The 15141-nt window shown below is 36.0% G+C and overlaps 1 protein-coding gene across 1 annotated transcript; it reads left to right on the forward strand.

The window, feature by feature from the left end:
- The first annotated feature begins 779 nt into the window (after positions 1–779).
- On the forward strand, positions 780–9585 carry pgap3 (post-GPI attachment to proteins phospholipase 3). The gene is made up of 8 exons (XM_081392589.1): positions 780–1203; positions 3492–3589; positions 3681–3833; positions 4865–4927; positions 5047–5108; positions 5210–5346; positions 7237–7441; positions 9375–9585. Exons 1-8 carry the CDS (start codon positions 999–1001, stop codon positions 9436–9438), a joined length of 987 nt encoding a protein of 328 aa, XP_081248715.1. The 5' UTR covers positions 780–998; the 3' UTR covers positions 9439–9585.
- Positions 9586–15141: the final 5556 nt, after the last annotated feature.

Below are 15141 nucleotides of genomic sequence, written 5' to 3' on the forward strand. Positions count from 1 at the left end.
AAATGTTTATAAATATTTTAGGTCATGTTTGTGGGGTGTTCTTTTCTCATTTGATCCTAATATCTCTGAGAAAATAATGTTAGTCAAAGATTATTTCAGACATTTTGGGGGGTCACAGTTTATAAGTTATGAAGAAACAATACTGGTATTATCCTTATGTATTATGGTAGTTAATATGTGACATGAGGTGGTGTTGTTTTTATTGTTTTGTTTTTGTTTTTACATAAAATGTATTTCTATATCCTATATTTATTTTATGTTTTAGTACACCGTTTTATTTATATGCTATGTTAATAACCATTTTGTCTCCAGTAGTTCATTTTAAATGCTCCTTCAGTTCGACAAATGAATGTATAAAATACAAATATTCGGTGTTATCTCTGTTCATTTGAGACCATAAAGACCGCACGTGTAATTATAAATGAGTTAAAAAAAAAAATTGTAATGTTTTGTAAATGAGCATATCATATTAATATTTTCAGGTTCTCTCGACTTTTATAAAACTATTTGCATAGGAGTGTAACCAACCAGTAGGTAACGGTAGCTGAAGCTCGTGTATATTATTTTGAAAATTAATGTTTTTTTTTTTTTTTTTTTCTGCAGAGCTGCACAATCATTATATATACAATATAAACAATCATGCTTTTCAATTGTAACAACAACAACAACAAATCAATCTTTTAAATGAATGTAATAATTTTAGATTGGGATCATTCATTCATTAATTTGCCAGATAAATAATTGTGTGTAGTGTGTAAGAGAGAAAGTGAGAGACATGCGCATGCGCGCTGATTTTTGCACTTCCGGGTTTGTCTTTAAGTGAAATGTAACATTTCGCTTGTGATTTGTCTATGAAACTTGTTGTCCGGGCAGCGAATGAAAGGTGCTTATTTATAACTGAAGACAAAAGACACTGTGGCGGAGAATACTGTCATGCTCGGTCAATGAGACTCTCACTAGACTCGCTGTAATGGCCTGATGTTGCACTGTTGTGCCTTATGACCGGACGGACTGACAGCAGCATGACGCGCCTGATGTTTCTAGCGGCCGCGGTGTTTCTCCTGTCCGCTCCTGCGAGCGCCTCTCAGGGGGACAAAGAGCCCGTCTACCGCGACTGCGTCAAACAATGTGTCCGGACGAACTGCACGGGGGCCCGACTGCGCGGATTCCAGTCCGCTCAACCTCCATACATGGCACTCACAGGTACTATACTAACCTATTCGTATTGGGGAACACCACTAAGCTATTTGAGTGTTCTGCCAACTGCAAATCTCAATTGAAAATGTGTCATATTATTTTTATAAATTAAATTAAGAATTTGTATACTCAATTATTCATGGACACATTTTATTGAACAGTAGTTAATGTACATCTTGATATGAGTATTTATAAAAATATGCAAATCACGACAAAAACTTTCAAGGGGGTTTTGGGCACTTCTTTAGAGGGGTTTTGTCATGCTGGAGACCAGTTAAACTAAACCAGCAGGCTGGTAACATTAGACCAGTTAAACTAGCTACGAGCAGCTTTTTGTTTTGTTTTTGTTGTCCTATTGAAAGAAGGGTAAGATGACCTACCTCCCCCCACACACATTTTTTTCTCTTGACCATAAAGCACACAGAAAAATCCCCACACATTTAATGAAAGACTATGCTCTTAATTTTGTAATTTCAACTGAATATCAACATTTTTAAGATTTAGTCAGTTGAAACAGTGAGGTTACTGATTTAATTAATATCTCTATAATAGTGAAAATAGTGATCTTTGACTTTCTATTAAATTGAATGACAATGTCTTTAGTGCCCAGTTTTTAATGAGGGATTCAGGTTTGTTATCGCTAATTAAAACTGTTAAAACAATTTCTGTTAATTGGAATAAAATAAAATATAATTTTTTGTTAACTTTTTAACTAGCCTAAACAAAATTGTGAAATGTTGCTTTGGGGAATATACTGAAATAAGTTGATTCACTAAAATAATTAACTAGAGATAATTAAAAACTAAATAAATAGCAAATATAAATAGCAGTATTTAACAAAAAAAATGCAAAAATCGCATAATGAAATGACTAATAAAACTACAATAATACTGGAGGGATTCATCTTTTTATTTGTGGATTAAAATAAAATATATCGTTTTTATTTTTAAGTGAAAAGATAAAAATAGAGCCTTGAGGTAAGAAGAATTGGCACAGAAAGCCCTGAGCGGCGATTATATATTTTTTAAATATAAAAAAAAATTTAAAAAAAATGTAATACTACCTTAATTGTAATTCATCAGGCTTTTTATTCAGTTAAATGTGCAATTTAGACATCTTTGCTATTCATTCAAACCTATTGGCTAATTGAGTAGAAACATTCAGTTTGAATATCGTTGCTGTTAAGACATATCTTCATTTAAAATATAGGCAATTAAATATGTATATATTATTCATATGTCTATATGTCATATTTTAAATTTATGATTCTGAAAATTCAGCTTTGTCATCACAGTAATAAATGACATTTTAAAATATATATAACAGTTATTAAAATTATAACAGATATTTTAAATTGAAATGTAATATTTCACAATATTACTGTTTTTACTGTATTTTTGATCTAATAAATACAGCCGTGGTGGTGAGCAGTAGAGACTTTTTTCAAAAACATAAAAATCATAATCATACCAAACGTTTATCGTTTATATATTATAAAGTAATTAAAACTATGAAAACAAACAAACAAATAATAAAACAGATAGTTCTGTTCCTTCAGAATGCGAATGACATATTTGAGTCAATATCCCTATGCTCTCAAAATACTGAAATGTTTGTATAAAGTACAGTAGTCAACATTGGATATGTGGACCAAAACCTTTCATCAAAGTTATACATGCATTTTGAACAATACCCGCTCTTGTCTTAGGACAACTTTGATGAACTTTTTTGATCCACTTCAATTGTTGACTACTAGATATATATATATATATATTGAAATAAACTTAAAATAAATTGTTTTTATACATATAAATGATTATAAATTAACATTTGTAATAGAGTAGTTTTATATTCCATATTATATAAATTTTGGGATTGTAGTTATTTCCCTCGCTAAAACCGTTTAGTACACTGTCTTTTTGTCCGATTTTCAAAACTTTTTTGCTTCAAATCAAAGTTTGTAGTGTTGTGATTCACCTCGTATCAGATTGGCTTGATTACTGGCTCATGTTATAACTCTTTAACAAAGACTATTTTAAAATCCCTATGGGTTAAATGAATAAAAATACTTCCGGAACCAGCGCTGCTGAAAAGGGTTGCTCAATCTCAAGCTCAATCGACGGAATTTGTGTCATAATGTTGATTAGCCTGTGTTCAGACTTCCAATTAATTGTGTGCATAATAAAACTTTTGATGAGATCTGATTAGTATTGTAAATGTATGAAATGTCAGAATAAATTTTGTCCTGAAACCTTTCCTGTGCAATGGATGATTTGAAGTCTGTGATGTTTCAGGCTGGACGTGTCGTGATGACTGCAGGTATCAGTGCATGTGGACCACCGTGGGTCTGTACCAGGCAGAGGGATACAGTGTACCACAGTTTCACGGGAAGGTCAGGAGACCAATTTTAGTGATCATCATCATTATGAGCCTTTAAAAGAAACCGTACTTTTTACCTTGATTCTACTTGTGTCTTTGTCTAGTGGCCGTTTGCCCGTTTCCTGTGTTTTGAGGAGCCTGCATCTGCGCTGGCGTCTCTGCTAAATGGTCTGGCGTGTCTGCTGATGCTGCTGAGATACCGAAGCGCCGTCCCGCGTCAGAGCCCCATGTACCACACCATCACCGCCTTCTCACTGGTGAGACAGCGTCTGCACTAGTACCCAGAACCAGTTCTTATTCATAACTAGTTTTTACATTTTCCCAAATATGCTGCAACTGAAGGACAATGATTTCCATTAATGATTCCAGAATTTCTGCATTCTTGCTCTGTTTCCTGCACTATTCAGTGGAATGGGGGAGAAATAGTGCATTGGGCTGCACTATAAATTATGTTTTATTAACATGATGGTGATTGAAATACAATGAATCGAGCAGCACTAGTGGTGTGGAATAAGACAGTAAATGGATAACGTGTCTTCCTATTGTGATGTTCTTACTGGTTACATGCAAAGCAAACATAAAGCACAACCATTGGAATCACATTTGCATGAACTTGTTCAATTAATATCAAATGTCAAAATGACTCAAAAATCATTTTCAAACTCATGAATTTCAGTTTGAATTAGTCTGATGACTCACTAAATTGGTAAAAGTGGGTGTTGACTAACACACTGGTCCATAAGACATTACTTTTGAATTGATACTGTGTTATGTTGTACTTAAAGTCCCTCTGTGTTGCGAAAATCAAGCTTTTAATGTTGTTTATACGTCTGTGTGGTGTTTTTAATATGCTTTAAGATAAACCATGTGCAAATTCATGTCAACACCATTGCTGAGGATTTTCTCCTTAAAACTACAGTCTCAAAATCGAGGGTTGAAATCGCTGGTGTAAGTAAGGGGGAAAATATTAGGATTTTTCACTATTTCTTGGTCACTAATCTCGTGGCGTTGATCCGGTGACTCTGATCATGTTGTATAGATGGTCAGATCCTCTTTGGAACATTAGGAAATGATGCTGGATCACATGATCAGTTTTGTTCATGTCATCTCCAGTGCTGCGGTCTAATACGACATTCTGAAATTCATGATATATAATTTTCAGTTTATATTGTTATTGTGATAAAAAAAAAATCAACCAGAAAAATACAAAACACACTTTTTCTTCAAGTGAAACTGGACCCCACTGTAGATGTAAGTGGTGCTCAATCATGTTTGTGTCTCTGTGCAGATTTCGCTGAATGCGTGGTTCTGGTCTACAGTGTTCCACACGAGAGACACCTATCTAACAGAGGTAACTTTCAAAAAATGAATCAAAGACAAATTCTAAACTTTTTTTTGCATTTTTTAACATTAATGACAAAAATATTTGTCCAAAGCATTGATAGAGATTTTTTGTCTTTGTTTAAATAGAAGATGGACTACTTCTGTGCGTCAGCTGTCATTCTCTACTCTATCTACTTGTGCTGCGTCAGGTGTGTGAACAAGAAATGCTCATAAACGGTCGATTGACAATATGCAGTGCTGTTGAACTCTGTTTATGATGGTGATTTGAGGATTAATATTTCTGTTTCAGGACGCTGGGCTTGCGCAGGCCTGCAATTTCCAGTATGGTGGGAGTTCTGCTCATTCTGGCCTTCACGTCTCATGTGTCATATCTGACCTTCGTCAGTTTTGACTACGGGTACAACATGGCTGCCAATGCCACTATAGGTAAGGTGTTGTGAATTCCACAGTAAGTGTGTTGACATGCATGATTTTACAGTGATTATGATAGGCTGATAACGTGTTAGGTTATGTAAAAATGGTTTGTGGGTTTTTTTGTTTTTTTGGGGGGGAAAGGTGATGAATGGACTCTGTTTACTTAAAGTGCCTCATTATGCTTTTTCAGATATTATCTTTCATCTAGTGTGTAATAGAGCTGTTTGTGAATGTCAAAGGTCTGAAAGCTTCAAAGATCAAAGTGCACGATAAATGGAGTTATTGTCTCCCAAAATCGAACCTATGTACAGTAGGCTTGTAAAAACTTTGCATAATGCCATCTATGGTCTTCATTGGCTGCCCGCGAACAACGTCTACTTTGACCCGCCCTCAAACACTAGTTGTATCTGAGGCCTAGAAGAGTTTGGTTCGTTTTGATTCACTGTGTATCAAGCGCTGAGGAAGTCTACGGTGCCGAAATTCAGATATGAAAATGGCTGTTTTATTTCTTACAAGCAGTAGACCAATCACAACAGACTGGGCCATCTGACCAATCAGAGCAGAGTAGGCTCTTGGAAAGGAGGGGTTTAGAGAGACCGGATCATTTATCGAACCATTTTAGACTCTGTAAAAAAAAAAAAGAGGTGATGTGGATTCCCTTTTCCATTTTAATTTCAATTCAATTCAGTACAGTTCAATACTGAGTTATCTAGGTAATTTACACATTTACTCCCCATGATAACTCAGTATGTTGGGTAGGTTAAAGAAAAACTACAACTCCCACCATTGGACTACAACTCTCCTACCTGGCTTTCACAGGTGTGGTAATCACTGTTGATTGTCCTGATGTGTTTGAACACAGTTAAGTTGATTGCTACATTCATTGTCTGTATGCCCTGAGGATGGTCGTTTGACCGAAAGCTTGGTGATTAAATTTGCTTAAAGGATTTAAGTGTACAGACAGTTTATTTTTTGAGATCTTCAGTCTTGTTTGTCTGGCACCTTGGTGATCGTGAGTGCGGTGTAACTCCTTCAAAAGTATCTATCATTTCAAAACCTCATGTAAACGTACAGGTTTTATGCAGTGTTATTTTGATATTTACATACAAACCTTAAACATATTTTTTTACAGGGTGCTTATTTTGGATCATTTTTAAGCATTTTGTTGTATGTAAACACACTCAGTGTTGTGTAAATTCTAGGTCTGGGTAAATACAAAAAGGTCTTCACTTGACATTTTAGATTCAGATTCAAGTAGCTTTATTTGCAAGCTTTACATTGCCAAAGCACTGATAACATTAAATTACACCATACATCTTTACACATAAAAACATTTTTTCCCAATAAAATAATGAGAATGAAAAGCGAAAACAGTTCACAATATTTTTTATTACTGTATGCAATTATTTGTTATATTATATATGCACTGTTTATGTTGTTATTTTACCTTTTACCGGATATATGTTAATAACAAAGATTGGTCGCGTCAGCTCAGTATGATAAACTACATTAATAAGCACCATACAAATATGATATTTGTGAAAACAGTTTATATTACAATATAGTCATTTTCTGGAAATTTAACTGACATATGTTTATGTATAACATAACGCTATGATAATGCTATTTTGGTAATCCAGTTAAATTCTCTACAACAAAAATGTAATGTGATATATATTATGTTTTTATTTGGAGCCTGATGGATGCAATCCAAAAATAAAAGAATAATAATATATATAAACATATGTATATTCATAACACATGAATGAGTCTAGCATCAGTGCAAAACCAGCTTTACATTATGTAATACTTTAAAAACAAGATTCCAAAAGTAATGGGATACAATAGGTATTAGTTTCTTACCCATGTGTCTTTCCCTCTGATCTTGTGCTTCTGTCACAGGCATGATAAACCTGTTTTGGTGGCTGTGCTGGTGTTGGCTGAACCGGAGGATTTTGCCATACTGGTGGAAGTGTGGTATGGTGGTGCTTTTACTGCATGGCCTTGCCCTGCTGGAGCTGCTGGATTTCCCTCCACTCTTCTGGATTCTAGACGCTCATGCCGTCTGGCACCTCAGCACCGTGCCCGTCCACTTCCTCTTCTACAGGTACACATGCACGGCTTGTTTCACATTCTGTCTGGTTGTTATCTTTGTTTGTTAAATTCGTCTCCCATTCATTTCCAATGCAGTCATTTTTGACCGCGAACAATACAAGTGTGACAATTTTTTCAGGACCATTTAACTTTTCAAATCATATCCATGATTTTTTTTTCTTTTGTTTGTTCACACAGCAAGTGCCAAAACCTTTACAAAGTTTCGTACCATTAGGTTAATTATTCTTTTAAAAAACTATTTATATAGTGCTTTATACAATAGCGATTGTTTCAAAGCAGCTTTACAGTAATAAACAGGAAATGAATTATCAATGATGTAAACAGAATTAAATTCTGCTGTACAGCAGCTCTAAAAAAGTCAATAGTGGCATTGTTCGGCTGAAGTCAGTTTAGTGTTGAATGTCTAGTATCACCACCACAAAGCTACTTCTTGCCTGCCCTGATTATTAAAGACTGATTTGATATTTATGAAAAGAAGAGTTAATGACTGGCATGATATGAGAAAAATATTCTTTGACATGGATTTTATAGCTTACTTTTTCTATGTAATTTTACTTTAGATATATCCGATCACTTTGTGTTTTATTTTGTTGACAAATTTTCATTTTGATTGTTTGATTTCCTTAAATTACAGATAATATTTTTTGCCCCCATATTAAACTATTACACAGACATAGTCATGTTTCCATCCACATATTTTATGCAAATGTTGGGATATCACAATAAAAAATGCTGGATGGAAACCCCAAGATGTGCATACATTTTAAAGATGCCCATAAAACACTTGTGCACCTTAATTGAGTCTGATCCTTTTTTATCCAATAATACGACATGTGCGTAAACTACAATGGAAACACATTTACTGAATAAATCCCTCAATGCGCAACTTTGCCTCAACAAAGGATGTGATTGAATAACCGGACTAACCAGTGGATCAGTTTCAGTGCACATCATCTCAAATGTGGCCAAAGTATGTCATCAAAATGATTTGGTATGATGACCTCCCAGAACTGTCTCATATGATTGTGTTCACAAACACCAGGCATCCAAACGCAAGACAACATGACAGTGTTGATTGGTTTTGTCTGCACACTATGAAGCAAAATTAATTTATGATGTAGGATGAAAGAGCCACAGTGGCTTCCCCGATTCCAGCAACTTCCAGGTTTATTACAGATATTTTGTGCCAATTGTCCAGGAAGTGATGATTTTGTTCTCTAGAACACATGGGATGGAAATGGTGCTTTATTCGCTTTGGATGGAAACATATCTACTGAAAACATTTGGTGTAGGATTTACTTTGAAACAGTTTTCACTTGCTTGTAAATTTTACTAACAATTTCAAAGAAGTATGAAATCTTGTTTCCGCTACTGAATAAAAAATAAAAAGGGCAATTGCGACTTTTTATCTCACAATTCAGACTTTTCTCTCAGAATTGGACTTTATAACTCGCAATTGAGAGTTTATTTTATATCTCACAATTCCAAGAAAAGAAGTCAGAATTGTAAGATATAAATTTGCAATTACGAGTTATAAAGTCAGTATTGTGAGATATACAGTCAGAATTGCAAGATATAAACTCACAATTGCAAATTATAAAGTCAGAATTGCAAAATATATACTCTCAATTGAGAGAAAAAGTCGAAATTGCGAGTTTATATCACGCAATTCTGACTTTGTAATTCGCAATTGCGAGTTTGTTTTGCAATTAAGAGAAAGAAGTCAGAATTGTGAGATAAAAAGTCGCAATTATCTTTTAAATTTTTATTCCGTGGCAGAAACAAGCTTCTATAAAGAAATGCAGAGTAGCGCATTGAATTAAACATGAAAGACTGAAAAAGTATTTTCTTTGTTCCAATAATCTTTGTTATATTTACAACTTTGAAAATCTTTTTTACAGTGTATGTTTTTTTCATTCTCGTAGTTTTCTCATAGACGACAGCCTTCACCTCCTCAACACAGAGAAGCCTGGAGTGAAACTGGACTAGGAGGAAACAGTCTCAGAACCCCAACCCCTCCTCTGATATCCTTCCCATCAGGGCAAGTGCGAGCCGGACTGAGCCAGGCCTCAACCGCAGTGGCTTCCGGCACGTGTCCTGGGGCTGAAGTTTCAAATTTGAATGTTTTTCTTGTGTTTACACTTTCTTTTTACCATAACTTTTTATTTTATTTTTGCATTGGACTGAAAGGGTTGTCGTTTGGTCAGGTTTTAAAGATGTGCCACAGTACTGTAGAACTGAAACCTGATTGATGTTTGCATTCACTGAGCTTTGCCTTCAATTAAGAAGTGAATTAGCCTTTCTACGCCACTTTATCAACACAGCATTCTTTTAAAAAGGTGCACTGATTAATAACACCACATTTGCTGATAAATATCTTCACATAAGTTATTCATATCTCCCATTCATATCCGTCTACATTTGTGTAGCGTGATTTAATGACCCTGCAGTGTATATATATTTCAGAGATATACAGAGGTAGACTGAGTTTTACTTTGAAACATCCGTTCACTATAAGTGTGCTGAACACCAGCACTCAGAAGGGGTTATGAGTGAGCAGTGTGCTCTGTTTCTGAGACGCGGGACGGTTAAATTGCTAGGGTGCAATACCATGAGCTACCAGCAGATAGCGCAATGCTGCTTAGTTTCCACACTGCGGGAACTTTCCAGCATAGATTTGTGATGGATTGGACGGTTTGTTCTTGTAGCAGTGCATATCAAGTTACCCATTTTTTCTGTAGTAATCACTTTAATCACTAGATTTTTAATGGATAGTCCACGCTGTTGATGTTTATTCATGATGATTTTCAGTGGAACATAAGGAGTAGTTTAGCAGAATGGTTGTACAATAAAATTGAAAGGTGACCAGGGACTATCACGCTTCAAAAATGACAAAAAGCACAATTAAAAGTATCTAGTATGACTTTTTATGTGAGTAACGGACCAAAATTTAGGTCATTATTTGCTGATTATATTTCACTGTAGTTCTTAACTATCATGATATGCAAAGTATTGTGATACTGATAGTATTATGATGGTGATTTCTTGTTGCTGGTCACAGTATGCTTCTTTTGAACGGTAAAGAGCAGTGCAAAAACATTCTACTAAACATCTCCTTTTATGTTCTATGGAGGAAAGTCTTGAGTAAATTTTTGGGTCAGCTACTCCTCTAATCACTTTAAGGAGAGTGTCTAATATCACCACCACAGAGCTACGTGTTGCCTGAATATAAAAGACTGACTTTATGGCAGGAAGATTTAAAGAGTGGCATGATATGAGATAGCAAAGAAATTACTTTTCCTTTGACATATTATGTTTTTTCTCTATGTTGCTGCTTTATCGTTGTTTTTCATTTCCTTACACTTTTTTATATATCCGATCACTCTGTGCTTTATTTTGTTGACACATTTTCATTTTGATTGTTAGATTTTTGAGTGACTTTCATTTATTTTCACCAAGAATGCCTTTGCAATGAAAATATTACTTCGAATAGGAATTTTCCACTGAAGGTAATGGAAAAGAGTTGAAGAAGTGTGTGTGTGTGTGTGTGTGTGTGTGTGTGTGTGTGTGTGTGTGTGTGTGTGTGTGTGTGTGTGTGTGTGTGTGTGTGTGTGTGTGTGTGTGTGTGTGTGTGTGTGTGTGTGTGTGTGTGTGTGTGTGTGTGTGTGTGTGTGTGTGTGTGTGTGTGTGTGTGTGTGTGTGTGTGTGTGTGTGTGTGTGTGTGTGTGTGTGTGTGTGTGTGTGTGTGTGTGTGTGTGTGTGTGTGTGTGTGTGTGTGTGTGTGTGTGTGTGTGTGTGTAGTTGCTGTGTAGTTGCTGTGCAATTTGAGCTTGTAGTGCATTACATTTACACACATTTATTACTATAGCAACCTGGTGGCTACCACAGCTTATATCCTTATGTTAGTAAACTCCTTTCTTTCAGAACACTTGTCACACTATGCCTTACATTTTTATCTTTTTATGTTTCATACAAGTCATCACTTCTCCACAAATCTCTCAGCATCCACCATACTCTTACTCGCTTGTGCCAGACTATTTCTTTATTTCTTGTATCATCTTAAAATGAATTGGCACAGATTCTAGTGTTATTGTAACTGGAGCCAAAACCACATTTGATTGCCTAACATATCTTTGTTCCAAATTGTCACTTGTGCACTTTGTGTGTGTGTGTGTGTGCGCGTGTGTGCATGTTTTTCTATCTCGGTGGGGACTTCAACCTGAATGCACACAGACTCATGGGGACTTGTGTCACCGTGGGGACCTAAATTGAGGTCCCCATAACGAAACAAGCTTATAAATCATACAGAATAATTTTTTTTGAAAATGTAAAACTGCAGAAGGTTTTCTGTGATGGTAGGGTTAGTTTAAGGGGACATAATATACTGTTTGTACAGTATAAAAACCATTACATCTATGGAGAGTCCCTTACAAAGATAGTGAACCAGACAACCAGAAAATTTTTTTTTCTAGTGATAAAGTATGTTTACGAGCTGTTTAAGTCATAACATTTGATTAAAATTCTAAATTAATGAAAACAAAATTAATTAAATCTAAATCCATAAAATGATCCCATGATAGGAACCCCTAAAAGGTTGTATATGAAGCACCTGACAGAAACCTTTAAGGTTCTATATAGAATCTTTTCTTCTAAAAGTGTACAGTTGAAGACCTAGACTTCAGTTTTAAGTATCAGTCACAACACATCTTTTTTTCTTTATTATACAGTCAAAGTTCAAATAATTGTCTGTGGTGATTGACAGCACATCACACAGATGATCCTGGAATGTTCCATTAAACCAAGTTAAAGCAAGATAATTGTTTATGGACACAAGTGATACTAACATTTATATAATCCTTTTCAGCTTCCCTTAAAACAGGTTTCATATTTTGTTCTATATATTTCTTAAGCAGAACGGTAGTAGTATGTTATATTTTCTGCAATTCCATGAAAATGTACCATTTGGTATGCTGATAACCTGCATGCTGAATGTAAACGTGACCTTTTTCACATTAAAGAAACGAAAAAGAAAGGGAATGAGATTTACTGTATGGCCAGACTGGTAATTGGTTGCCTTCTGAAAAGCATTTATTAGTTGTATACATTTTTGACACTGTTGTCTGTATGTAATGCAACACAATGCCAAACACGAGGGGTGTCTTCTGGGTATTCTAATTGTTAATGTCCCACAGGAGCTCCAAATTCTGCCTCTTTTTCATTGGCCAGTTTGATTGTGGCCATCTGTAGGCTCAACATGGACTTGCCCTGTATATCTCCCCACCTTCACTTTCTCTTCTCACTCTTTCTGTCCCTTTCTATTGCTCTCTTTCTTTGTCTTGGTATTGTAATGCACCTTTCTCCACCAATTGTACACAAGCCCAAATGTGTATAAAAGAACCTTGAGGAAATTAATAAAATTGTTCTGTATTAATTATTTTACTGGTACTATGTTTATTTCAGTAACACCATGAGAGGCTGTGGTGCATTGTAGTCACAATAAACCACAAGTGCCTTATTGCTTTTATGAAATGTTTACTACATAATAAAAATGTTAAGGAAAACATTACATTTTTCTTAGAAAATTCATATAATGTGTAAACTAAGGATAATAGTTGGTCCTATGGATGCTAAGGTGTAACACACAATGGCTGGCACATAGGTGTTTCATGTCATAGCTGTTACAATATTATGTATTTTAGCATGACTGAAAGACGGTTTATCCCCATTCAGGACTGGAGCTTTCAATCCAACAAAAATGTCAGATTTAAAATTTCACTGTGAGAATCACTATCTCTTCCTTTCTATAGTAGTCCAAAGGCTTAATTTTCAGCTTGTACTAAGGGAACACAGATACTGACAGTGTACTCACTGTAAAAAAAAAAGTTTGTAATTTTTACGGAAAAAAATACTGGGTAACACTTTATTTCGATGGTCCACTTTAGATATAATTATAAGTTACTAGTTATGCTAGTAATGTCAACTAGCAGAGTATCCGTAGATTGTCTGCTTAATATCTGCTAACACTTGTGATGGTCCGCAACAAACTTTCAATAGACTAAGTATCTTTGCAACTACACGTCAACTTATTTTACTAACTCTAACGCTCTAACAGTCAGCTAACAGTCTTCTACTGTGCCAACTAATCTAATGAGAGCTAGTTGACATGCAGTTGCAAAGTTACTTGTCTAAAGTGGACCATTGGAAATAAAATGTAACCAAATACTATAATAAAAACCAAGGTTGCTAATAAGCAACAAGTCAATAGTGAGAGTTGGACCCTAAACTAAAGTGTTACCGATTTTTTTTATTGCACCATTCAGAGCAAATGTCATAAAGTGCTTTATAAGAATTCACAGAACTATAGTAACATGGTTTATAAAGCACTGAATGGTTTAGATTTTTGATCTTCTGCTTGTCTGCTTTCTGTCCCAGACTCACTAGAGTCAAAACTAAACAGAGAAGCCGTGTTCAGTTTTTACATTTCACCGAGTGGGCTAAAAGCAGACTGCACATAGCCCGTCCAGTTCAGAGGTAAATCGTGACTACAGATCGACCATGTCATGAAATGACACTTGCACCTTGTAGATATTATTACCAATGTGAACATGATTGAATATCATGATGGAATACCATGATGGAATACCAGGCTCAACTGGGAAGCTTTGTAGAGGAGCTGGATGTGCTGCTGTCCTCTTTCCCTGAGGACGGCAACCCACTTGTAGTCTTTGGTGATTTAAACATTCATCTAGAGAAACCGTATGCAACAGACTTTATCCCTCCTAGCCTCATTCGATCTCAAACGGCTCATCACCACAGGTACTCACAAATCAGGTAACCAGCTGGACCTGGTTTACACATGCAACTGCATCACTGACAACATTTTGGTGAGACCTCTCCATGTTTCAGATCATTTCCTCATTACTTTCAATCTACAACTCTCTACCCGTGCACCACCAACCCCCCTACCAGTTACTGTCAGACGAAACCCGCTCTCACTTTCTCCCGCCCATCTTTCCTCTGCTGTGTCATCTTCTCTTCCCTCATCTCTGGATGTGAATACCACAACGGACACCTTTTGCTCCATTTTAACTTCTTCTCTGGACAATATCTGCCCTCTCTCCTCCAGGCCTGCACATGCTACTCCCTCTAACCCCTGGTTATCTGAGGTTCTTCGTGAACACCGGACCGAACTCAGGGCAGCGGAGAGGAAATGGCGCAAATCAAAAGACACATCTGACCTGAATATGTATCAATCTCTCCTCTCTTCCTTTTCTGTTGATGTTCATGCCGCAAAATCTTCATATTTCCACAACAAGATCAACAGCTCCTTTAAAACACAATCACTCTTCAAGACATTCAACTCTCTCCTCTGTCCACCTCCACCACCAACCACCTCCTCTCTAACTGCTGATGATTTTGCTAACTTCTTCACCAACAAAACTACAACAGCAATCAGTTCACAGCTCCACACACACAGGAACCCAGACCAACCTCTTCCACTGCCAAAAACCTTCTCTCCTCCCTCTCTCCACTAGCCGAGGAAGAAGTATCTAAACTTATCCTCTCCAGACATCCAACCACCTGCCCTCTAGACCCCATCCCCTCACACCTTCTACAAGCCATCTCTCCCACAGGAGAAGTACCCCGACTGCTTGTGGAGATAGATGGAGTCTCAGTAACTTGTTGTGAAAT

Source organism: Scardinius erythrophthalmus (assembly GCF_964197995.2).
Source record: "Scardinius erythrophthalmus genome assembly, chromosome: 18".
NCBI lineage: Eukaryota > Metazoa > Chordata > Actinopteri > Cypriniformes > Leuciscidae > Scardinius > Scardinius erythrophthalmus.